Here is a 25,633-nt window from a genome sequence, read left to right on the forward strand (position 1 = left end):
GACAGTTCAAAACTTCAACATTTATTGCAACAATGTGACTTCTAAGAAGGTAAAACAAAACAAACAAAAACTGCCCAAGAGTTGTGGCATGGAGCAGGGCCTTCAAAAATCAATAAATACATACACGAGTGTTAATTAAAGGCATTAGTATCAAAGACATCATGACCAAAAATGTCATAATCGAACACTTGGGTCTCCTGAGGTACAATCCAAAGTTTGCATCAATTTTTTATTATCTTTTTTAAAGACTTATTTATCAGAGAGAGAGAGAGAGAGAGGAGAATGAGCAGGGGGGAGGGGCAGAGCGAGAGGGAGAGAGAATCTCAAGCAGATCCCGTGCTGCGCACAAGGAGCCTGACACGGGGCCCAGTCCCACGACCCTGAGACCACGACCTGAACAGAAACTGAGATGCTCGACCAACTGTGCCACCTGGGCGCCTCAAAAGTTTGCATAAATTTTTAAACACCCCTCCCCCCCCAAAATGTCATGCTTTTGGATTGCTGCTTTTCCTGTACTGGAAAGTTCACTCCTTGATCCTGACGCAAGTACCTGAGACTCACGTACATGGGACCCTTGTTAGTGAGCGTGCCCGACGTGGGAGCAGAAAGCTTTCCCCCTCTTCTAGGTTCTTTGGCTGGTCTAATAGCTAAATCGACATGGAGTCACAGGAGGAGAAATCTAATGTTGTATATACGGGAGCCCATACGAATACGAAAATCAACGAAGTGCCCATGCATTGAAGGAACGATGCATTCATGAAGAACTGACAAAACCAAAGGGGTCTGAGCTTGGGGTGGTTAATCAGTGAAGAAGTAACGGTATCTCCGTCTTCTTGTTGCTAAATCCCCTATCTCTGGGGATAACCGTGTCTCTCTTCCTCCTGGTGCATACGGACGGTGCCTTTCACGGGGGAGATTTATTTCCCGCTTTCGGGAACACAGAGGAGGGTGAGGATGCCTTCTTGCACTGGCTATTTCTTCAGTAACCTTAATTAAAATTAATCAATATGCCAAAATGGCCCATTTAAGGGTGGCGTATTCCCCTTTACCTAATAGCACTCATTTCTCTGTCACTGAAAACCCGGTTGCCACAGGTTTGGTATGAAAACATCCTCAGGAATCACTGCTTAGTGCTCTAAGAATGGGCTTTTCCAGAATCCCCTCTGCTCAATTTTTTTCTAACCTGCATACCAGAACATTCCGTGCTCTCGTCTCTACTGTGCAACAATAGGGTTTCACTTTAAGTGTCAACAGTATCGTTGATATTTGGTCCGATTTAATACAATGGGATTGCACTCAAAGTGTCCAAGGTTTAAAATTAGTATCCTACAGCTGCCTTTCCCCTGTTAAGGATGTTAGGTTTGTGCAAAGCGCCAACGGCCACATCGGTTACACGGCCAAGTGCCTGGAACGGGGTGTTTCTCCAAGTGTGGCCACATTCAAGCGTTTCAGAGTCACGGGGAGGCTGTGGGAAGGCGGCCTGGAGAAGCTGCCCGCTGCCTGCTGCCTGGAGACCGGGGTGGGGCCTTCCACTCAAGTTTGAGCATCCGGCCCTACAGCCTTTCCGGACCCGTCTCAGGCCCTGCATCACGGTCCAAGGGTCTTAGCACCTCTTCCCTCCAGGAAGCTTGTGGTTGCACTCGCAGGCCAACACAGACAAAACGACAACAAATAAACCCAAACAGAAAAACACAGAGGACTAAGGAACATAGATTCCTTATGAGGGTTCATGGGGCAGACGATTAAAAAAGAAAAGGGAGGGACACTCGGGGGTGCTCAGCAGCTGAGCATCTGCCTCTGCCCAGGGCATGATCCTGGGGTCCCGGGATTAAGTCCCGCATTGGGCTCCCTGCAGGGAACCTACTTCTTCCTCTGCCTGGGTCTCTGCCTCTTTGTGTCTCTCATGAATAAATAAATAAAATACTTTTTATTTTTTTATTTTTTAAAGATTTTATTTATTCATGAGAGAGAGAAAGAGAGGCAGAGACCCAGGCAGAAGGAGAAGCAGGCTCCATGCAGGGAGCCCGATGTGGGACTCATCCTGGCCCTGGGCTGAAGGCGGTGCTAAACCACTGAGCCACCCAGGCTGCCCAATAAAATCTTTTTAAAAAAATAAAATAGTCACGTGTGCCTCAAAGAAATCAAACTGCTGTGGACACGCTCACTTTGCACTTATATATACAGCTCTACGACCCCTCAACCTAAGCCCTGGGGTCTAAATGTATTTCAGAATTTGGATTTCTTAAAATATTCTAGAAAGTCAACAGGAGGGACTCCTGGGTGGCTCCGTGGTTGAGCATCTGCCTTGGGCTCAGGTCGTGATCCCTGGGTCCTGGGATCAAGTCCCGCATCAGGCTCCCCGCCTTCCTGCATGGAGCCCACTTCTCCCTCTGCCTGTGTCTCTGCCTCGCTCTCTGTGTCTCTATGAATAAATAAATAAAATCTTTAAAAAAGACACTGGCCAGTAGTGAGCATTCGTGGGGTGCCATCAAAGGCAATCCTCAGACCATTTAAGAATGAAGCGCCCACAGCGGCGCCTGGGCGGCTGCCTCAGTTAACAGCTGCCTTGGGCTCGGGTCTGAGGCCAGGCTGGGACCCCGGGGTCCTGCGCAGCCGGGACCCTGCTGCCCCCTCTGCCCCTCTCCCCACTTGTGCTCTCGCTCTCTCAAATAAATTTTTAAAAATCTTAAAAAAAGGAATTAACTGCTTACCTAAGAGTTCTAGATCCTCCTCCGTTCACCTGGTTATCTAAAGAAATATTTACCGACTGATCATGGGATGTCAACTGAGCACATTCGGTGCTGGGGTAAATGCAATCCTCCTGTAATACGAAACCTATCTTTTGACCTTTTCCTATAAATAAGAGAGCCCGGGTTAGTTTTTGATTTGCATTGACATAAACCTTCATGTCTAATTGGGTGAATTTATTTTAAAGATTTTATTTATTTATTCCTGAGAGACACACAGAGAGGCAGAGACACAGGCAGAGGGAGGAGCAGGCTCCATGCAGGGAGCCCGACGTGGGACTCGATCCCAGGCCTCCAGGATCACGCCCTAAGGCAGGTGCATTTTAAACCATGGAGCCATCCAGGGATCCCCTGAAAATTTTGTTTTAAATAAAACAGAAGAGGAAAATCAAACCACGTGACAAATGCTGCGGCAGGCATGCCGTGTCAGCGTCTGAACGAGGATCTCTATTTGAAGGGACACACGGAGGCTGTTCTATTGCCGTCCCCTCCATGCAGCGGGTAACGGCAAACTGCACAGTAAATATCACAGAAGAGTACAGGATGCAGAATTGCACAATATCACCATTTATCACACTTTCTGAGTCTCCGTCTCACGTGACCTAACTGACCTAATGCCAGAAAATGTTTCACAAGTCCTGGCTGAAAGGGTGGTGGGTATATGAAGAGACAGCAAATAAATTGACAATCACATGGAAACTTTTAGGTAGAATGCAGTTGTTCTGAAATGTGGGTTATTTTTCATTCTCTAACAGGACCTCATTTTGTCTTTTCAAAATAGATCACGTTATCTTCTTGCCTAGAGATGATGATGGCCTTTGTACCCCACCAGATGATCCAAGTCCTCTTTAAATGGATTGTAGCCTTGTTCCTTTAAACATCGCAGTGCCCAGAAAAGCTGGTCCAGGGGAGGAAATTCTTCCCAGGGAACCCACTCCCAACCTAGAAAAGAAAAGATACCAAATCAATTTATTTAGCTGGAAGGAAACAGAGAATATTTACGTTGGCAAGTTAACCTACACTTAGAAAAACAAATTAAATTTAAAAACGACTTGCTAATAACAGCATGCTACTAATCACAGTGGGGCTATGCATTAGCTCTGCTGTGCCAACATAATTTGCGTTTAGAATGATCTTAACAGAACGGTGATCGTTTAAAACATGCTGCTATGTCAACGTGAAGCCCAGCTTATAAAGGCCCCATATGGTAAAACCCAGATTAAGGACCACTCAATTTTTGCTTGAATATTTGGCTAAACAAAACGCACAGAACTTTATATACTACAGGTTACAACGCTACATTAAAATAGACCAGTTACCTCACCTATAGAACAGGTAATCACGAAATTCCTCAGCTATCCTCCACCTTTTTTTTTTAGTATTTATTCATTCATTCATTCATTCATTCATTCATTCATTCATTCATTCATTCATGAGAGACACAGAGAGAGGCAGAGACACAGGCAGAGGGAGAAGCAGGCTCCCTCCGGGGAGCCCGATGCGGGACTCGATCCCAGGACCTCAGGGTCACGATCTGAGCCAAAGGCAGACTGTCAACCACTGAGCACCCCCAGGCGTCCCTATCCTCCACTTTTTTAAAAGGCAATGGAAACTGTGCAGAGAATAAAAAGTATTCTTCTTGGTGTACTTTAGATAGACAGTTTGGATGGGACTGGATTACAAAAAAATCCATTGGAAGAGGAAAGATTTACAGACGCCTGCGTGGCTCAGTGGAGGAGCATCTGCCTTCGGCTCCTGGGGTCCTGAGATCGAGTCCTGCATCGGGCTCCCTACATGGAGCCTGCTTCTCCCTCTGCCTGTGTCTCTGCCTCTCTGTGTCTCATGAATAAATAAAATCTTTAAAAAAAAGGAAAAAAGAGGAGAAGCTGTTACAAAGCAGGGCAGGGCAGGCTCCGTATGAGGGAACCCCATCCCTTTCATCCCCTCCTTCCTTCAACATATTCTGAGCAACGTACTCTATGAACAGGAGCCGGGCAAAGGTGAATGAGCCCACGTATCTGCTTTTGTGTATTCACAGTTCAAGAGAGGACGACCTGAAGCTGAACCCTTGAACTGAACCCGAGGTGCCTTCTGAACGTCAGGGGAGAACGCAGGCCTGCAGCGTGGGGCAGGACGGGAAGTCACTGTGCACCAGGGCTCGGCCATGCACACCCCTGCCAAGCCCCGCAGAGGCCGGGAGAGTGGGGCCCTGGGAGACACAGGCTGCTGGCCGGGGACTGGCCAGAGCTGGGGGGACGGTCGGTCCCTTGGGCGCTTTCTCCTCAGCCCTTCTCTACAAATGAACACTTCCTATGTCTGCTTCTTGAGGACACGAGGTATGCAAAACCAAACCACTTCATCATTTTGTCTCAGGTTTGTTTTTTGCCTGTATTACAGATAAAAATTAGGAAATGGTCATTCCTCCTCAAGTTTAGGGTTTTTAAGATAACAATCGGGGACACCTGGGTGGCTCAGCGGTTGAGCGTCTGCCTTTGGCCCAGGCCGTGATCCTGGAGTCCCGAGATCGAGTCCCACATCGGGCTCCCTGCATGGAGCCTGCTTCTCCCTCTGCCTGTGTCTCTGCCTCCCTCTCTCTGTCTCTCACTGATGGATAAATAAAATCTTTTTTAAAAAAGATAACAATAATTGGTGCATATTACCTGAATAAAAGAAACCTCAGACTGATTTTAAAAAAATTGTTATATGAATTATATTTTGCTTTGTAAAGGGAAAAAAGCTGAGTCCCAAGAAAGGTATTAAAGTGTAAACCTGCCTATTTACACCTCAATTTAATATTAAAAAGACAAGTAATCAACTGCTCCTCCCTGCAGCTTCAGGATGTCAAGACTCTTTTTTGTTTCCACTGTTACGGTCCTCAATTCACCCAGGACAGTTAGGGGTGGGAGAGAGCGCCGAACTCATAGCGGGGGGCTCCCCCAGCGAACCTGGTGCGTTTCTCACCCACCTCTCCTGCTTTCCCGTTTTGGAGCATGAATGATTTCAGCTGTAATCTAGGCCAACTGAGGCCCTTTGGATACTTTTTGGGTGTTTGTGTGTGTGTTACTGTGATATAAGAAATATGTATCTGGCCTTCCTCCCTGTTCCCTGGCACAGAGCTCCTGAGACCTTTGTAATTTCCCGAGTGACAGAGGTGAGAGCAGCATCACTTGTCATCCACAATGAGCCCCCTTCAGGGGCTGACCTGAGTTCATGCTAATAAGCTGATGGGTCGTTGGGGTTCCCTACATAGCTTCAGCCTGGGGGCTGGTGACCAGAAGGACTTTGGACCACCCACATCCCACCTGAAGGGAAAGGGAGAAGAGCTGGAGATTGAGTTAATCGCCAGAAGACAATGATTTAATAAATTATAGCAATAATAGTATGTAATGATCCCATTCCATAGGCACCTCCGTGAAAACCCTACAAGAGCCTCCCGGTTGGTGAACGCATCAATGTGCCGGGAGGGCGTCCTGTGGAAGCTCTGCGTCCTTCTCCCCGCCAACCTGGCCCAGTGCCCCTCTTCCATTTGGCTCTCCTTGAGTTGTTTCCCTTATAATAACCTGGTAACATAAGCAAACTGCTTTCCCGAGTTCAGCAGGCCCGTTCTAGCAAATACGGAACCTAAATAGGAGGTTGTGGGCAGTCAGGAGTACAGGAGGCCGGGACTTGCGACTGGTGTTTGGAGTGGGGGCAGTCCTGTGGGGCAGAGCTCCTTAAGTTTTGGGATCTGACACTGACTCCAGACAGTGTAATTCTAAGACCCTAACTGATGTCTGGAGAACTGTGTGGTGTGAGGAGAAAAGCCGCACATCTGGCGTGAGAGTGCAGTGAGTAAAAACAGCTCAGACTCTGCAGCTCACTTTAGAGGGTTTCAAGGAGCTGCTTTATGAAAAATCGTCTCGGAGTCAACAGGCCTTTGGGTGGAACATGCCCTTCTGTTCATGCAAGCAGTTCAGTCTGCAAAACACTTGAGCAATGATTCATTCATTCCAGAGACATCACTGCCTCCAGGCCTAGGCATCTCCGCCCCCCTCCCCCAGTCCTCCCTGACCACCCTACCTGATGCGGTACCCAAGTGTCCCTGTGTTTCTTCTTATTCCTCACCGTTGGATTTTAAAACACCTGTTAATTCCTTGCCTTCCCCAATCCACCCCCCTAAAACGTAAAGTCTGAGAGGGCAGGGGCTTTGCTCTACCCACCAGGGTTCCTTTAGTGCCTAGAACAGTGTCTGGCACACGGTACTCAGTGAGTAACATTAGAGAATAAATGCAATGTTCCCAGGGGAGGTCCAGTACATAAGACACACCTGGGTAAGGTTTCCGATGACAAATAGTATGTTTGAGAAATTTGAGATTTTATTCTTTCCCGTGGAGCTTTACGGAATTTCAAGTGAGGTGAGACATGCAAAGCCCCCAGAACAATGCTTAGCACTCGGCAAATCTCAATTGTTGTTAAAGCTTTCGGAGCACTGGACTCAACACAGAGGATTAGCGGTTTTGTCAGGCTCCGTCACTTGCTTTTTGGGAAATTAATTAATTAATTAATTATATTTGGGAAATCAATTAATTAATTAATAGATTTTACTTATTTATTCATGAGAGACACAGAGACACAGGTAGAGGGAAAAGCAGGCTCCATGCAGGGAGCCTGATGTGGGACTCGATCCTGAGTCCCCGGGATCACGCCCTGGGGCGAAGGCAGGTGCTAAACCGCTGAGCCACCCGGGCATCCCTATTCGGGAAATTTATACCTTTCTTGCACAAGTGAGAACACTGAGGGTGGCCCCTTAAATGTTTCGCTGAGAATCAGTTTGAAACAAAATTAAACACTAACAATAAAACTAAGATTTCCTGAGCGCTTGTGGTGTCCACTTGGTTCTTTATACGTGTTATATACGTGTTAACTCATTCCATCCCTACAACCACCCACCTGAGGTTGTTACTTGTATCACAGAGGAGAAAAGAGGCCCAGAGACCTTATGTAACTTGCCCGAGGTGACACATCTCTAGTGGGGAAAACCAGGATGTGAGTCAGGAGGTATGGCTGCGGAGCCAGTTCTCTTTCCTGCTGTGTCCTTATGTCCGGGCGGGGGGGGGGGGGGTATATATTTATATTTCCATATGAAGAGACTCTAATTCTCTTCCCGTGATATGCTGCTTTAAGAAGGTGCATGATTATAGAATTCTCTTACTTTCATTTTTTTCAGGCTCTGTGTTCTTTGGCTCTGGGTCGTGAGTCAGATCCACCTCTCCTTTCATTAGTATGGTCACATAATGGTAATTTTCTTTCTCGACGAAGGAATTCACAACTGAGGCAAAGCGAACATTTTTCAGGTGAAGAGCTGCTTCTTCCCAAGTCTCCCTTTGAGCACATTCTTCCCACGTTTCCCTGGAACACAGAAGCACGCCACTGTATTCAATTCCGTTTACGTACTTTACTATTTTTTTTGCTATGAAATTCTTGGCTAAGGAATTTCTAGTGTAAAGCAAAAAGAACCGGCTCATGCTTTAAAACAATCAACAACCCAGCTTCTGATACTCTTCTTATCTGGAGTATAAGGTATCTGAAGTTATCGGAAGACCAGAAGGACTCCCTATGGAGTAAAAAAAAAAAAAAAAAAAAAAAAAATTATTAAACATTCAGCCAATTCAGCACCAGGTCACGTGCCTGGAGGCCATATGTCACCAGGAGACAGTTTAGCATACCAGGTAAGAGCACAGGCTTTGGAGCCAGCTAGACCTAGCTTTGATTTCAAAGTCCATTACTTTCTACCTTGGACAAATAAAAGGAGATAAGCCACCCTCTCACTGGGTTGTACGTGTATCAAGGAGTGGATGATGTCTTTTCCTGTAGCTCAGATTTTTCGTTTAAGCCTCAACTTTGAGGACAATAGGCAATAAGCACCTCTAAATTCTAAAGAGCGCAGCAAAAGAGCAAACAGGTGCCATCTAAACTCAAAGGTTTCCAAAGGACAGAGTCGTCTTTTGACCTTCACCCCACCCAGTCTACAAAGTAAGAAACATAGGAGATTTGGGGGAGGCAGGAAAAGTCACAAAGTTTCAAGCATAGTAGCAATATTTCCTTTCTTCCTGATGAGGGGACAACTCTGCCCCAAAGCCAAGTGAGAGGTGCTCCGAGAAAACTGGTGGCAGAGATTGGGTGTGACTCCCAAGGAGATACAGGGGTGCTACTCCCCTGCTAAAGACGTTGGGGCTGCGGAAACTCATGGGCTGTGCATCAGAGCAGAGGTAGTAGGAAGGTAAGAGCTCTCGGGCAAGTCGCAAATGTGTCCCTTGGTGTTTAGGGATGCGTGTGAATACAGAAGCTGAGGCTTGTTCTCACTTTCAGAATCTGGAAGGCAGGAGACTGGCTGGAGAAGCTCACGAGAATGAGCAAGGAGAAAGGGCAATCACGAAGGCATTTCCACTGCAAATTTCCTCTGGGCCCAGCAGATACTACAGGAGACCACCAGGGGCGGGGGGGACCCCAGCATGAACAAAACACAAGACAGTTGCTAAACCAAGAGCTAAATGGGTCACCTATGTCAGAGAACTGTGCAGTAGAGACATCCTCACAGGACTTCCAAACCAAGAACTGTACGCTGAGAACGAGAGCACACCTGCGGATGCTGCATCCAGAGGGTCCCGTGGGTGGATCACAGCAGCACTAGTCCTGTAAAGCGTCTGCCCCCTCCCGCCCTCCCCAACAGCCTGCAGAAGGAAGGAAACCAGAAAGAGTGAGACGTGCAGGTGGCCCACCTCCTCTCTCCTTTTCCCCACTACAGGGGAGAGGCAAATGCTTGCAAGTGCATCATAATGACCAAAACAAGTCTACTTTTACAATCAAGTGACGGGAAAACAGCAGAATTTGCAGGGAATATCTTGGAGCAGCAGAGAAGGGGAAGACAAATCATGTTTAAAGACAATGGAAGGGGACGCCTGGGTGGCTCAACAGTTGAGCATCTGCCTTCGGCCCGGCGCGTGACCCCGGGGGTCCCGGGATCAAGTCCCACCTTGGGCTCCCTGCTCGGAGCCTGCTTCTCCCTCTGCCTGTATCTCTCGTGAATAAATAAAATCTTTTTTTTTTTTAAAAGACAATTGAAGGAGAAAAAGCCATTTCCTATTTGTTTCCCATCAAACTTAGCCCATTCAGTGGACCAGTCATTTAAAGATACGTGAGAGGGGGCAGCCCTGGTGGCTCAGCGGTTTAGCCCCTCCTGGAGCCCCAGGTGTGTGATCCTGGAGACCTGGGATCAAGTCCCACCTCGGGCTCCCTGCATGGAGCCTGCTTCTCCCTCTGTCTGTGTCACTGCCTCTCTCTCTCTCTGTCTCTCATGAATAAATAAAAATCTTTAAAAAAAAAAAGTGAAAGCACACATGTGAAGAGCTTAGCATAATATCCAGCACTTAGTAAAAAGCTCACTAAAGTTCAATTCTGGCTCTTATCATTGCATATCTGAGTGAAGATTCCAATACTTTATTGTGTAATTATTACTTTAGCCATTGCTCCAGTACTTATATATTCTAACTAGTGCTTAGTTTGTGACCTAACACTATCAACAAGGTACAATATAGTGTGTCCGTCTGGGCAATGTGATGCTCAACCTAGAAATTGTATGACTTATTAACTGACGGCTTATATCAATTATCTAAAAATGATAAAACATTTTTTTCTTAAGATTTATTTATTCATGAGAGACGAGGCAGAGGGAGAGAAGCAGGCTTCAGGCAGGGAGCCCGAGGTGGGACTCAATCCCGGGACCCCAGGGTCACGACCTGAGCCTGAGGCAGGTGCTCGACTGCTAAGCCTCCCAAGCCTGCCTAAAAATGATAGGCTTATTGATGCTTTTTAAAATCCTGAAGACCAGAGATTCCTGGGTGGCTCAACGGTTTTGCGCCTGCCTTCGGCCCAGGGCGTGACTCTGGAGGCCCGAGATCAAGTCCTGCATCAGGTCCCCTGCAGGGAGCCTGCTTCTCCCTCTGCCTGTGTCTCTGCCTGTGTCTCTCATGAATACATAAAGAACATCTTTAAATAAAATCCTGAAGACCATTTAAAAAACTCCATGTGCTGAAGGATCGTAAGAACTCCATGTTTCATAAAAGACAAAGTCTGATTAAACGGAGCTAGGACAAAAAAAAATAATAATAAAACAAAAAACGGAGCTGGGACAAGGCTCCATGTCTAACGAGCACTTTAGAACAGATGGATTAGGAGAATATAGTCAGAAGGTATCAAGTTCTCCATATGACCCAGATTCTTCACCAGGGCACGGAAAGAAAGGGAAAGTGTGTGTGTGTGTGTGTGGGGGGGGGTGTTACTGTTGGATTTGGAGATTTAAGAAATTCATCAACCGTAAAATACAAGTAGTTTTTTTTTAAGATTTTATTTATTTCTTCAAGAGACACATAGAGAGAGGCAGGGACCCAGGCAGAGGGAGAAGCAGGCTCCCTGCGGGGAGTGGATGCAGAACTCGATCCCGGGACCTTGGGGTCACGCCCTGAGCCGAAGGCAGGCGCTCCCCGGGCGCCCAGTACATGTGATTTGTGCTCTTCTTCGCTCTCGATCGGTACAATAAAAAGGCATTTTCAAGACAATTTGGGGAAACAGTACAGACCCAGCAGCACAGCTTGTTCAAGAGTTATCTCGCTGGGGTGAGGAAACGGCACGTTGTCAAGGTGGGAACCCACGTGTCCGTTTTCTAGAAACCTGCCCCCGGCACGTGCCCGCCCTCGAGGGCTGCGATAATACATATCGGAGTCGCCCGGCAGACGGGTGCGGACGGCAGGAGCGGCGGGCGTCTGTCGGGTGACGGGGCCCCACGGACAGCGGGGCGACCTCGGAGGCGGCTGCAAAGCCCCGAGCTGGCTCCGACGAAGGCTTGGCCGCTGCTTCCCTGCGCTCGCCCCCCCCCCCCCCCGCTCGCGGGCACCGGATGCAGCTGGCACAGGTGCAGAGGCCCAGCCGGCCACCCCGCCCGCTCGAGGTTAGAGACCCACTGCCCCGCCCCCAGCAGCTGAGCACCCCATGGCGCAGGCGCGGCTCCCGGCCAGGGGGCGGGGCGCAGCAGCCCGAGGCGCGGTGGGCAACCCCGAGGCGACGCAGCGTCAGCACGCACGCACGCACGGCGCGCGCCCGTCCCCCGCACCTGGGGCTCTCCCGGGGTATATCCTGTGGCCGCTCACCCGAACTCCAAGTGGCCCCCCGGAAGTTGAAAACTGCCGGCTCCGAAGGACCCTTTCCTCTTGCCCAGGAGGACACAGCGCGGGTGCCTGCTGCTCGTCACCACCACGCCGACCCCGACCCCAGGCCGCCGCCCCGCAGCCTCCGGGAGGGCGACCATCCCGCGGGCGGGCTGCCGGCCGGAAGTGACGTCGGCCCCGCCCCCCCCCCCCCGGGCCGCCACCAATCGCTCCCCGCGTCTGCGCCGGCGCAGAACTCAAAGCCGGAGTTCTGGGGCTTACCTTGGAGTGCGGCGTCTCTGCTTCACGTGGACCGGGGGCGGGGCTGGGGGAGCCGGTGACCCCCCCAGGCCGGCCCGTCGGGGCTCTAGTGATGCCTCTTTGCGCCGCGCTTGCAGCGTTACCCGTATCTGATGTGGGAAAGGAGGGCGACAAAGTTGTGAATCTCCTTACTGTGTGTAGACCATCGGTGACTCGTGGAAACGGGCACAGGGACCTTCCTCTAGGAGCCCAGCCGCCTCCGGGTTAAACTTTCCTTTCCAGGCAACCTGAGCCTGATCCCGGTAGGACCCTGTAAGCCTTCTTTAATTTGTAAAAATTCCTTTGGAAACTTCCCCTTATCTCTATCCTCCAAGATAGATGTTGGGAATCATCCCCCAAGCCTGTGGCCCACTGATACACATCCGAAGGGTCTCGTGCCTGAGTTTTTATTAAACAGTAATAAATGACCTTATTTTCCCCTAATGGTAGGCCCCTCAGGATCCTGAAACCTGGTTTCCAAAATATCTTGGAGGCTTGTACTGTCCCTAACCTCCTCCCAACTTGAAAGGATATAATAATCTTAACTCTGGGAAACAAACAGGGTTGCCAAAGGGGAGGTGGGTAGGGGGATGGGATAACTGGGTGATGTGAGGAGCCCTGGGTGTTAGACCAACTGACTAATTATTGAAATCTACATCGGAAAATAATAATGTACGATATGTTGGCAAATTGAATTTAAAGAAATGAAACAAAAAGAAAGCATGTGATCAGTCACCGGTCACAACCCCAGTGCAGCTCTTTCTGCCCGCAGGTCCTGTCCCCATGCTTTAATATAACCACCTTTTTTTGCAGCGAAGATGTCTCAAGAAATCTTTCTTAACCATTTGCTCCAAACCCCAACAATTTCTATATTAATATCTACTCTCAGATTCCTCCAGACCCTGCATTTATCAGCCACCTGCTTTTATAATCCTCTGTGCCTTGCACATCCTTTTCTTTTTTTGTTTGTTTGGATGAATTTCTCCACCACAGGAAATTCATTGTAGCTACAGCTCAAATCAGTGTGGTACCAGGGCAAGGACAAATGATATAGAAACAACCTGGTATAAATAATTCAGAGTATTAACACAACATGGAAAAAAGTTAAAGACAATCAATACATTGTGCTGGGAGGAGCTACTAGGTATCTGGGAGGAAAGAGAACCTGTTTGAGTTGTTCACACTATGCACCACCAAAAAAAAAAAAAAAAGTCCCAGCTGAATAAGAGTTGTAATGAAAACAAACTAAAAACAAACAAATGACTAGTCTCTGGATGGGGAAGATTTACTTTTTTCCATTAATATAAATTAAATTTGACTTCTACCAAAGTAATGTGCATATAATCTAAAAACATTGAAAAACAAGGACGAATAGGGATGACTTTATGCACCAGTCTTGCTTTCATTCACTTTTAGCTCTTTGAACTGTTATTTCTGATATTTGCCTACATATTTCAAAGTAATATGTTTATTCTTCATGTTCTTTTTTTTAATTCTTCATGTTCTGATAAATGACTAAACATTTGTGCATCATCTCTCCTTCCACCGACAAATACATCCTTTAATAGGTTATGCAGCCCAAAGATGTTCTATGATATTTTCCCAAATAAAAATTGGCAACATATAAGAAAGGATAATACGTCATGACTGAATGGAGTTATTACAGAACTACAAAGTGGGTTTAATATTTGAGAAATCAATCAATGGAATTTACTATATTAAAAAAGAAAAAAGGAACACATATAATCATCTTAATAGATGTAGAAAAAAAACTTGAGAAAATTCAGCACTTATTAATGATTTTAGAAAGTTAAGCAAACTAGAGCAAACTAGAAATAAAGGAATTTTAACAACCTGATTTAGGACATTTACAAAGACCTACAACCAACATCATAATTAATGGTTGTTATGGACTGAGTTACACCCCCTTCCTCAAATTTGTGTGTTGAAATCCTAACCCCCTGATACTTCAGAATATAACTATTGTAGAGATAGGAACTTCATAGAGGTAATTAAGTTAAAATGGAGTCATTAGGATGAATCCTAATCCAATATGAACGTTGTCCTTAAAGAAGGGAAGATTAAAGCAAACACAGAGGAAAAATCCACGTAAAAACACAGGGAGAAGATAGCCATCTGCAAGCTAAGGAGAGAGACCTCAAAAAGCCAACCCCACCGATACCTTGATCTTAAACTTCTAGACTCCAGAATTACATGAAAATAAATGCTATTTAAATCACTTAGTCTGGTACTTCCTTATGGCAGCCCTAGCAGACCAATGCAATGGTGAAATATTAAGATTTAAGAGAAGCAAGGATATCACTTTAAGTCATCACATCGCTGGAGGTTCTAGTTAGTGCAACCAATAAAATCAAGAAATATCAGTGAAAGTTACATTGGAAAGGGAGAAGTAAGTGTCTTTATTCACAGACAATCCTAAGGAATCCACAAAAAGCTACTAAAACAAATAAGTTTAGCAAGTTCATAGAATTCAAGGTCAATATACAAAATCAATTATATTTCCATATACAGATAGTGCCCGAATTATGAGGTTCTATTTATAGTTTTTTGACTTTATGGTAGTGTGAGATCAGCACACATTCTGTAGAATCCATCATTTGAATTTTGAATTTTTATGTTTTCCCAGGGTAGCGATATGCAATGTGGTACTCTCCTGTGTTGCTGTATCCCTGAGATACAGCTCCCTGTACCTTTACAACCATTCAGTTTTTCATGTCCAGTGGAGTATTCAAAAAATTACATGAGATATTCAATGCTTTATTATAAAATAATAGCAAATAATATTTAATAAATTCAGAAACTGAATCTAAAAAGCAACATCGTGGAAAATATAAAATATTAAGGGATAAATTTAGCAAAAGATGTGTAAAACCTGTACAATGAAAACTATTAGACATTCCTGATGGAAATTAACTAAAAGGAGATAAATACCATGATTTTGGATCAGAAGACTCCATATGGTTAAGTTGTCAAATCTCTTCATTTTTTAAAAGATTTTATTTATGTATTTGTGAGAGACACAGAGAGAAAGAGACACAGGCAGAGGGAGAAGCAGGTCCCATGCAGGGAGCCTGATGTGGGACTCGATCCCAGGATCCTGGGATCATACCCTGAGCCGAAGGCAGATGCTCAACTGCTGAGCCACCCAGGTGCCCCCCTCTTCATTTTTTTCAATTAAATTTTATTTTTTTAGATTTTATTTATTTATTTATTTATTCATTTATTTATTTATTTAATAGAGAAAGCATGAGAGAGAGAGAAAGAGAGAGAGAGAGAGAGAGAGAGAGAGAGAGTACGTGGAAGTAGGGAGGGGCAGAGGGAGAGGGAGAAGCAGATGCCTTGCTGAGCAGACAGCCCAATGTGAGGCTCCATCCCAGGATCCCAGGATCATGACTTGGGCTGACAGCAGACAATTAACTGACTGAGCTACCCAGGCACCCCTGTCAAATCTCTTCAAATTGATTTACATGGATTCAATGATATTCCAACAAAAATGCCAGAAGGCTTTTTTTTCCCCAGTAAAAATTGACAGTCTAATTTTAAAATTTATATAGCGATGAAAAGGAATTGAATAGTTAAAACAACTTTTAAAAAGGAAAAACTTAGAGGATTCATATTACCTGATTTCAAGACCCAGGATAGGGATGCCTGGGTGGCTCCATGGTTGAGCATCTGCCTTCAGCTCAGGGTGTGATCCCGGGGTCCTGGAATCAAGTCCCACATCAGGCTCCCTGCATGGAGCCTGCTTCTCCCTCTGCCTGTGTCTCTGCCTCCCTTTCTGTGTCTCTCCTGAATAAATAATATCTTGGAAAAAAAAAGACCTAGGATAATGCCACACTAATCAAGAGAGTGTGGTATTTGTTGATTTATTTATTTAAGAAAGAGAACAAGCACTAGGGGGGAAGGGCAAGGAAGAGGGAGAGAGAGAGAGTCCTAAGCAGGGTTCATGCCTAGCATGGAGCATGATGTGGGACTTGAACCCAGGGCCCTGAGATCATGACCTGAGCCAACACCTAGAGTCAGATGCCAACTGAGCCACCCAGGCACCTGCAGACTGTGGTATTTATTAAAGCATAGGCACATAGACCAATGGAACAGAATGGAGAAGCCAGAGATAGACCTTTTTTAACATATGGTGCACATCAACAACAACATATCATTTATACTTGGCACCACATATAACAGTTCATCAAAATGGACTGCTCCTCAATAAAAATACCTAAAAAGTATACATTTTCTCTAAGAAAATGTAAGACAATATCTTTGTGATCTAGGTTAGGCATAGATTTCCTCTATATGACACCAAAGGCATGGTTTGTTAAAACAACTGATGATGTGGACTTCAACAAAACCTAGAAATTATTCTTGTTGAGAGACACCATTAGGGACTGCATTGTATTTCACCCCTCCCCAAATTCATATGACGAAGTCCTCTCTCTCCTCAAATATTTTTTATTATGAGGACTTTGGTAGGTAATTAGACCTAGAAGAGGTCATAAATGTAGGGTCGTCATAATGGGACTAGTGCCCTTACAAGAGACCAGAGAGCTTGATCTTTCTTTCTCCAACATGTGAGGAGAATTTAAGAAGGTAGCTGTCTGCACACCAGAAAGAGGGCTCTCACAAGGAATCAAATCTGTTGGCACATTGATCTTGGTATTCTCAGCCACCAGAACTGAGAAACAAATGTCTGGCATATCTGGTATTTTATTATAGAAACCTGAACAAAGCAAGTTATAAACTATCTTTCAAAATGGAAAGACAAGCTACAAACTTAGGAGAAAAGTGTGCAAAGCACATTTCTGATAGAGGACTTGGATCTAGAATATGTAAGGAATCCTCAAAACCCAACAATAAAGTGGACAACCCAGTAAATAAATGGGAAAAATTACTGAGCTGAGATTTCACCAAAAAGAGGTATGGGTGGCAAATAAACACATGCATGTGTTCAACATGGTGAGTCATTAAATTTTAAGCTACACAGAGGCATACCTGTATACATGTATTATAATAATATATATAATATTATATATATTTATATTTATATATTTATATATTTCTTAACCACAAGGACTGATAATACCAAGTCCTGGGAGTCCAGTTAGAACTCTCGCACATTCTTGGGTATGTGAAATGGTACGGCCACTTTGGCAAGCAATTTACCATTTTGTATAATGTTAAGCATAGGTTTATCATACAACTCAGCAATCCCAGTCTTAGATATTTACCCAGAAGAAATGAAAACTTATGTTTATTCAGGACCTGGATGCAAATACTTTAGTGGTTTTATTTATAATTATCAAAAGGGCAGCCCGGGGGGGGGGGGGGGCTCAGCGTTTTAGCTCCACCTTCAGCCCAGGGTGTGATGCTGGAGACCCAGGATAGAGTCCCACGTCGGGCTCCCTGCATGGAGCCTGCTTCTCCCTCTGCCTGTGTCTCTGCCTCTCTCTCTCTCTCTCTGTGTGTATGTTTCATGAATAAATACATAAATAAATCTTTAAAAAAATGTAAATAACTGAAAGGGTCTCCAGCTGGTGAAGGGATTAATCAGCTGTAGGACAGTCAGTGTGGTAAATTCATACAATAAAAAACTATTCAGCAATATAAAGGAACAAACTTCTGATACATTTAACATGGATAAACTTACGTTATAGTAAGTGAAAGAAATCAGATGTAGGGATCCCTGGGTGGCGCAGCAGTTTGGCGCCTGCCTTTGGCCCAGGGCGTGATGCTGGAGACCCGGGATCGAATCCCACGTCGGGCTCCCGGTGCATGGGGCCTGCTTCTTCCTCTGCCTATGTCTCTGCCTCTCTCTCTCTCTCTCTGTGACTATCATAAATAAATTAAAAAAAATCAGATGTAAAAAGCTACCACGTGTATGATTTCATTTATTTATTTATTTATGATTTCATTTATATGACATTCTGGAACAGGTAAAACTATAGTCATAGGCAAAAGGTCACTTTGCCTGGGGCTGAGCATGTGAGGAGGGCTCCAAGGGCACGAGCCGTGGGTGAAGGAGCTGTTCTACATCTTGATTGTGGCAGCGATAACACAGTATGTGTTTGTTAAAACTCATTGAACCCTCCACTAACATGGGTGAATTTTACTATATGTATATTGTACCTCAATAATCTGACTTTTAAAACAGGCAAAAAAGAAAAGATGCATTGTGGACCTGCGGAAAGAAAAGGTGATTGGCAATTCAGCGGTAGAGAGCTTCAGGGCAGCCCAGAGCTAAACTGCTCTATTTTACCAAAGTTAAGAGTTTTCTTTCTTTCTTTCTTTCTTTCTTTAGTCACACACAGAGAGAGAGGCAGAGACACAGGCAGAGGGAGAAGCAGGCTCCATGCACCGGGAGCCCGACGTGGGATTCGATCCCGGGTCTCCAGGATCACACCCTGGGCCAAAGGCAGGCGCCAAACCGCTGCGCCACCCAGGGATCCCAAGAGTTTTCATTCTTGTTTGTGGAGTTGTCCTTTGGAGATTATTGTGTTTCCTGGGAGCTAGCCTTGGGCTGGAGCCTGAACTGGGGTGGGAGGGGGAGGGTGTTGGGGGGATATGTTCAAGGTCACAAGCATCCTGTTAAGGAGGGTGGGCTACTCCCTATGCTTAGTAGGGAGTCAGGGCTAAAGGGAGTGATGGTTGGGGGGGGGGCGCCTGGGTGGCTCACTCAGTGAAGCGTCCAACTGTTGGTTTCAGCTCAGGTCATGATCTCAGGGTTGTGAGACTGAGCCCCATGCATGGCACAGAGTTGGCTTGAGATTCTCTCCCTCTTTCACTGCCCCTCCACCTGCTTATACTCTCTCTCTCAAATAAATAAATCTTTGAAATAAAAAATAAAGTGGTGGGTGAGGACAGCCTGTGACATTCAGGAGTCACATTTAGTGGCCAGGTTAAAGTTTTCCTTTATTGGGTTTATAATTCCGTTTTACTATCCTGAAGCCTTCAATAAAGTCTGGTTACCTGTTACAGCCTGGTCTTACCTATGCTTTGAAGAGTTGTGTAAAGATGTGAAAAAAGAACAGCATCAGGCCAGAGAAGCTCTGGGGTCAAGGAGAATATCTTTGATCTCAGTTTCCTGGGGACTTGGGAGTAGTGACTGAAATGGAAGTGCCCTACAGATGAATACTGGAACAGAAGCTTCTCTCCTCCTTATTGATGTGGAGAATGAAGGCAAAAGAAAAGAAATTAAACTTCCTGATAACTTACAGCCCGTTGACAAGTGTCTGGGACAGGCAGTGTGACCTTCCCCCAGGAACTCAAGTGCCTCAATGTTCATACTTTGCTAAAGGCAAAAGGCAACCTTAGCTTGACATCAGGCTGACCTCCAGGATCCTGTGAGTCTGCTTAAACATATGAAAATCCCTCTGGAAACTCCCTTTATCTCTACCTGCCCTCCTCCCCAAGATATATGTTAGCAATCCCCCTCCAAGCATACGGCCCACTGATACACATCTGAAAAGTCTCATGATTAGGGCTTTACCAGACAGTAGTAATGACCTTATCCCAACAGCAGCTAGCTTTTCAAGGTCCTAGAAACCTTGCTTCCAAATTCCTTAGAGACTCACGCTATCCCTAATCCTCTCCTAACTTGAGAGCATGTCATCATCCTCTCCTCATAACCCAAGGGCAGCTCTTTCTGCTCAGGGGTCCTGTCCCTGCGCTTTAATAAAACCACCCTTTGTGCACCGAAGATGTATCAAGAATTCTTTCTTGACCGTTCACTCCCAAACCCCAACATTTCATATTAATTACCAGTGTAGCAAACTAATATCAATGCATTTAAGCAAATCAGAAAACGATGTTTTTCCTGAAATATTTATGCAAATGTAAAAAGGTGGCATGATTCACATGAAATACAAATCGTTATTTTTTTAAATTTTTTAAATTTTTATTTATTTATGATAGTCACAGAGAGAGAGAGAGAGAGGCAGAGACACAGGCAGAGGGAGAAGCAGGCTCCATGCACCGGGAGCCCGATGTGGGATTCGATCCCAGGTCTCCAGGATTGCGCCCTGGGCCAAAGGCAGGCATCAAACCACTGCGCCACCCAGGGATCCCCAATACAAATAGTTATGAAGGGAAAGAGACACCAAGCTGATGTTCATGAATCATATAAGAGAAGTGTGAATTAACCCACTTTGTTGTCACTTACTCTATTCTAGAGAATCCACATACCACAATTCCCTTCGGCGGGGTTCCCAACTAGTTGAACGAGGTATACCGGTAGTTACTGCAGCATTAGAAGCTAACAGAGCTTCTCTCTCTCTCAAGATTTTATTTATTCATGAGAGACACATGCAGAGGGAGAAGCAGGCTCCTTGTGGGACTCGACCCCAGTACCTCGGCATCCAACCCTGAGCCAAAGGAGGATGCTCAACCGCTGAGCCACCGGGCGGCCCCTAACAGAGCTTCTTATTGCCACATCGCCTTCCTAGTTTATCCAGGTTCCCAGGTGAAGGTACCAGGCACAAGAGCCCCTCCCTTGCCCAATTCCAGCACTTTACGGGGAGAGCACTGTTCTCCTCCCAGTCTGTCCAGTGTTTGATATTCAAAGCTGTATATAACTCAAGCATCCACCTTACGGTTTTAGTATGGTATTGTACGCATGATGGCAAAATTTGAAGTTAATAAATTTAACTCACCTCACAACTCAGATGTACAAAAATAATGTCTTTCTTTCTCTTCTCCTTCCCTTCTTCCTTCATTTTTCTCCCCAAATCCTTTGTCCCTAGTTGGCATTTGGCTCTGTAGAAAATTCATTAAATATTCAGTCTGGTTCAAAACAGTCCAGTTTAATAATTTGTCAGGCCCCTTTTTTAAAATTTTTTTTAATTTTTTAATTTTTAATTTTTGTCAGGCCCCTTAAATCACATTCAGTCTCTCTTGTTTTATTTATTTATTTATTTATTTATTTATTTATTTATTTATTTATTATTAAAAATTTTTTTAATTTATTTATTCCTGAGAGACCCAGAGAGAGGCAGAGACACAGGCAGAGGGAGAAGCAGGCTTCTTGTGGGGAGCCCCATGTAAGACTCCATCCCAGGACCCCGGGGTCACACCCTGAGCCAAAGGCAGATGCTCAACCGCTGAGCCCCCTGGGCGTCCCGAGTGTCTCTTGGTTTAAACACCTGGCCTCTCAGTTATCTTTCTCCTCATTTTTCACTTAAGATATCCAAATGTATGAAGTCCTGTGTGTGACTTGTGACATATTGTAACACTTTTGGAAGACAGTTTCCTTGAATCCATGTGGACTTACCATGTGCCCAGGGACCAGGCAGGCAGGTAAGAAATCTGGAGTCCTCCCAGAACAACCAAGGGTGGCTGAAAGCCCCCCTCCGTCTGACTATCCCATGTTACCAAGCGGGGCCTGGTTCAGGAGATTCTTCAAGGCAACCTCCTTCCAGGGCCTCAAAATATTAGCGTGACGAGGCTGGGGCAAGACAGATCTGCCTTCAACATTGTTCCCAGTGGAGCAGTGATGCCAAGTTCATTCCATATTTCTTATGTAGGAGACATGTGACTATTTTTGTACATCTGAAGTTTAATTCTATTATTAACCTTATTACATTGAGTGCTAGGAACTTCGCCTCTGGTGCATCAAGATCTATCTCCCACCTTAGATCCAGGAGGTAAATGCAGTGACAGATGAGCAGGGGCCATCTAGCCTTTGGCATTGTTAGCTAACTAAGCTGACATTTATTGTCACAGCCCGCTTCCCATATGCTCTGCGTCATCGTTCTTCACAGTCTATCCTTCCATGTTTCCACCTGCTGTCTCTCCATGCTTGTCTACAGAGCTGTCAAGGGTTCTGGAAGCCCCTGCAGGCTTACCCAGCTTTGGTGCAGTGGGTACAAATCCTGGGAATATGATTCGACTCCCTCTGCAGGTGTACACCAGCCTGCCGGAGGTTCCCACTCCTCCTCTGCCACCACTGGGCTCAGGGGATTTTGCGTCTCCTTCCAATATTCCTTGCTTTAGATTTCCAAATTATTTGGGGGATGGAAAAACCCTCCATCTTGGACACAGTGGGCTTGGAGAGCATACAACACAGGGGCCTCCTCGGAACCAGCAGGGTATCTGGCTTTCCTCCCACTTTCTCCGCTCCATCTTCTCTAGGGGTGAGGTAATTCCAATTCTGTTTCCGAGGCAAGAAACTTTCCTCAAGTCCTTCTTGGTCCTGGCTTTTGAAACTTGAAGTCCAGTCTCCTGCCAATCCCAAATCCTTGCATTTGCATCTTACAACGTGTCCTCCACTGCTCTGCACCATCATTCTTTCCTTTAGGTGGTGAATACTGTTAACTAAGTGGAGTGAAAGGTAAAAGGTTAAAGAAAATGATAAGATGATACCAATCTTGTTATCTCAGATTCCATCTTGACGTACAGAATTGGGTTCAGATGTTGTGCTGGAACAATCAAGTAAACGCTGTGACTCTGGGCAATTTACTTGGTTTCTGAGACTTCATTTTCCCTTCTGTAAGATGCAAGATTGTGAGGATTACTAAGAAGATGTGTATCTCTTTGTCCTTTGCCCTTGCCATTCTAGGGTCGTCTAGATAAGTGTTCCTACTATTATTTCTGAGGTTTTAAGAGAACAAAGAGCAACGCTGTGTAAACCCACAGGTGTCTATCCTGTGTTACACATCTTCTTTCACCCCTAAACTTTAGTTCAAGTGCCTATATAAATCTGGCAACTATTTCTTTCTCTGACAGGGGATTGGATGGGTAAAATGGAATAAGATGAAAACCAGGGAATTATGAAAAGTTTTCCTGGCAAAATAAAGGATAGGGGGAAAATGTATATAAGGATCTGACGCTAAAAACCAGGTGTTCAGTAAATAACCATTATTCACTCAGCCATCAATAGAAGTTCAGGGTAAGCAGATATATTGAAAGTTGTTTCTACAGCACTTTGTAATTCTGTTAATTCTATAGTTGACAACAGCACAATTTATTTATTTATTTTTTAGGATTTCAAGGGCTTCATTTCACCGTAAAAAAATTTTGCAAGAGTAATTTGAACCGCATTTCAAACTCGCCTCCTTCTTGTATGACTTAAAGTTCAAACCAAGCGTATTTTTTTTCCCCTGTGCCTTGGTTGGGTTGTAATACTTGTTTCTAAGTTTGAATCCGTCTCCACCATTTCATCCATTGCATTTTCAAAGTCGTACAAGATAGTCACTTTTCTCATCTGTGTCGACAATTTTGCAGTCGCTAACTGGCTGTGTATCTAGAGTCTCTCGAGTCTATATAGCGTTAACATGATGGGCAGTGCTAACATTTCCAAGTTCTCTTCTATGACTCCATTTACATTTGATTCAAATACTTCAAAGTTATTTGTAAAGTGAGGTAAAATATTTAAAAAAATTATTATTATTATTTTTTGTTTTGTTTTATTTATTTATGATAGGCACACAGTGACAGAGAGAGAGAGGCAGAGACACAGGCAGAGGGAGAAGCAGGCTCCATACACCGGGAGCCCGACGTGGGATTCGATCCGGGGTCTCCAGGATCACGCCCTGGGCCAAAGGCAGGCGCCAAACCGCTGCGCCACCCAGGGATCCCTAAAAAAATTATTTTAATTCCAGTTGTTAACATAGAGTGTTATATTAGTTTTAGGCATACAATATAGTGATTTAACACTTCCATATATGCATACCCAGTGCTCATCACAGCAAGTGTGCTCCTTAATCCCCATCACCTAACCAACTGGACAGTTTTCATAAGGTTTCGCTCTGGACAATAAAATGTGGAGGGCATAAAAAGTCTAATCATTTTATGGGATTGTGAAAAAAAATTAAAGTCTTTCCCCCAGGAAATTTCTTTCCCCTTTTCCTGCATACCACCTGCGCCGTTAATCTGCAAGTAGAAGGCAGAGACAAAGTGGGAGACTGTTTCATTTTTTTAAAAGTCTGAGTGCCTAATGGTGAAGCAAGGTTAGCAGGTAGGAGTCCCATCATTTTACCTCACTGGATTATTTTATCAAGACTCACAGACCTCTGAGCACAGTCAAGAAGTGCTGAGGCAGGAGTGCACCTCTGCCCCTCGCTTGGGCTTCCAAAGGAGCCAGCCCCACAAGATCTGCACATTCTCCTCACTCCTTGGCTTAGTCCATATTTCTGCTGTTGCTTTTCCTGTTAAGAGAGTATCGAAGACATGCCAGGAGAGATGTTTAATGGATCACCCATGACCTAGACTTGAATGTACATTATTAGTACATTGACTTATTCTTTTTTTTTTTTTAAATTTTTTATTTATTTATGATAGTCACACACAGAGAGAGAGAGGCAGAGACACAGGCAGAGGGAGAAGCAGGCTCCAGGCACCGGGAGCCCGACGTGGGACTCGATCCCGGGTCTCCAGGATCGCGCCCTGGGCCAAAGGCAGGCGCCAAACCTCTGCGCCACCCAGGGATCCCTATTCTTTTTTTTTATAAAGATTTTATTTACTTATTCATGAGAGACAGAGAAAGAGAGAGAGAGGGAGAGGCAGAGACACAGGCCGAGGGAGAAGCAGGCTCCATGCAGGGAGCCTGAGGCAGGACTCTATCCCAGGACTCCAGGATCACACCCTGAGTTTACCCATGTGCCCTTTAAATAACTGTCCTTGGACTCAGACCGTTTGTTGTACCTGGTAACTCAACAACTGTGTTTATTAGCAATTAAAAAAAAAAGACTTGAAAATAAGTATGTCCTACTCAGTCTGATGGGATATGTGTTCCTAATAGAAACTGGAAGGTCTGAGCCCCAGCTTTTTGGACAGATTTTTTTTTTTTTGGACGGATTACCCAGATCTTATTTGATTGGCAGTGATGGGGAGGAGATGCCATAGGCACTTGAACACCAATGTCTGTTTCCCTCCTCTGTTTCTAACCGCACAGAACACCTTTTAGTGATGAAGGGAGCCTTGAGGATGGTCCTCGGTGAGTGCCAATGAAATTAAAAAGTCCTTGACAAAGTCTTGCCTTTAAGAGGCCAGAGATTTGGGGGAGCTGCAAAAAGCCCCTCTCCGTTCCCTAAGCGGATACGCTGCTTGTTTTAGATTCATTTTTTTCTTTATACATTGCTGTTCTGTGCATCGGGCCACTGGGCTTCAGAAGCAGGTGCCGCAGCCTGTACAACGCTTGTCAGCCACTGCCATCTATCTGTTCCTGGGTTAGCATCTTGCACACTGAAAACTCTTGGGCACATTTTAAATCTAGCTATCCAGGGGGCCTCGGCGCCCAGTCGCCTGCCCAGTGGCCAGGTCTGGATGGGGCACATGTCATCTAGGCCTTTTCTTTTCTTTCTTGCTTTCTTTCTTTCTCTTCCTTCCTTCCTTTTCTTTCTTTCTTTCTTTCTTTCTTCTTTTTTTTTTTTTAAGGAATCCACTAGGAAGTGG

The 25,633-nt window shown here is 45.2% G+C and overlaps 1 protein-coding gene across 1 annotated transcript; it reads right to left on the reverse strand.

Annotated features, from left to right (window-relative positions):
* Positions 1–12,100, reverse strand: NUDT15 (nudix hydrolase 15). Its single transcript, XM_055335696.1, has 3 exons — positions 11,930–12,100; positions 7,939–8,135; positions 1–3,689 (listed from the first exon to the last, which is right to left on the reverse strand). Exons 1-3 carry the CDS (start codon positions 12,085–12,087, stop codon positions 3,547–3,549), a joined length of 498 nt encoding a protein of 165 aa, XP_055191671.1. The 5' UTR covers positions 12,088–12,100; the 3' UTR covers positions 1–3,546.
* Between the last annotated feature and the right edge of the window lie 13,533 nt (positions 12,101–25,633).

This window comes from Nyctereutes procyonoides, unplaced genomic scaffold (assembly GCF_905146905.1).
Source record: "Nyctereutes procyonoides isolate TBG_1078 unplaced genomic scaffold, NYPRO_anot_genome, whole genome shotgun sequence".
NCBI lineage: Eukaryota > Metazoa > Chordata > Mammalia > Carnivora > Canidae > Nyctereutes > Nyctereutes procyonoides.

Bases quoted from the DNA above. Each gene is read 5' to 3' on its own strand.
- NUDT15 (XM_055335696.1), bottom strand. From the start codon at position 12,087: ATGGTCGCCCTCCCGGAGGCTGCGGGGCGGCGGCCTGGGGTCGGGGTC. The intron at 8,136-11,929 runs GTGAGCGGCCAC...TCTGTGTTCCAG, and splicing joins GGGGGCCACTTGGAGTTCGG to GGAAACGTGGGAAGAATGTG. The intron at 3,690-7,938 runs GTAAGAGAATTC...TTTCTTTTCTAG, and splicing joins AGAGCCTGAAAAAAATGAAA to GTTGGGAGTGGGTTCCCTGG.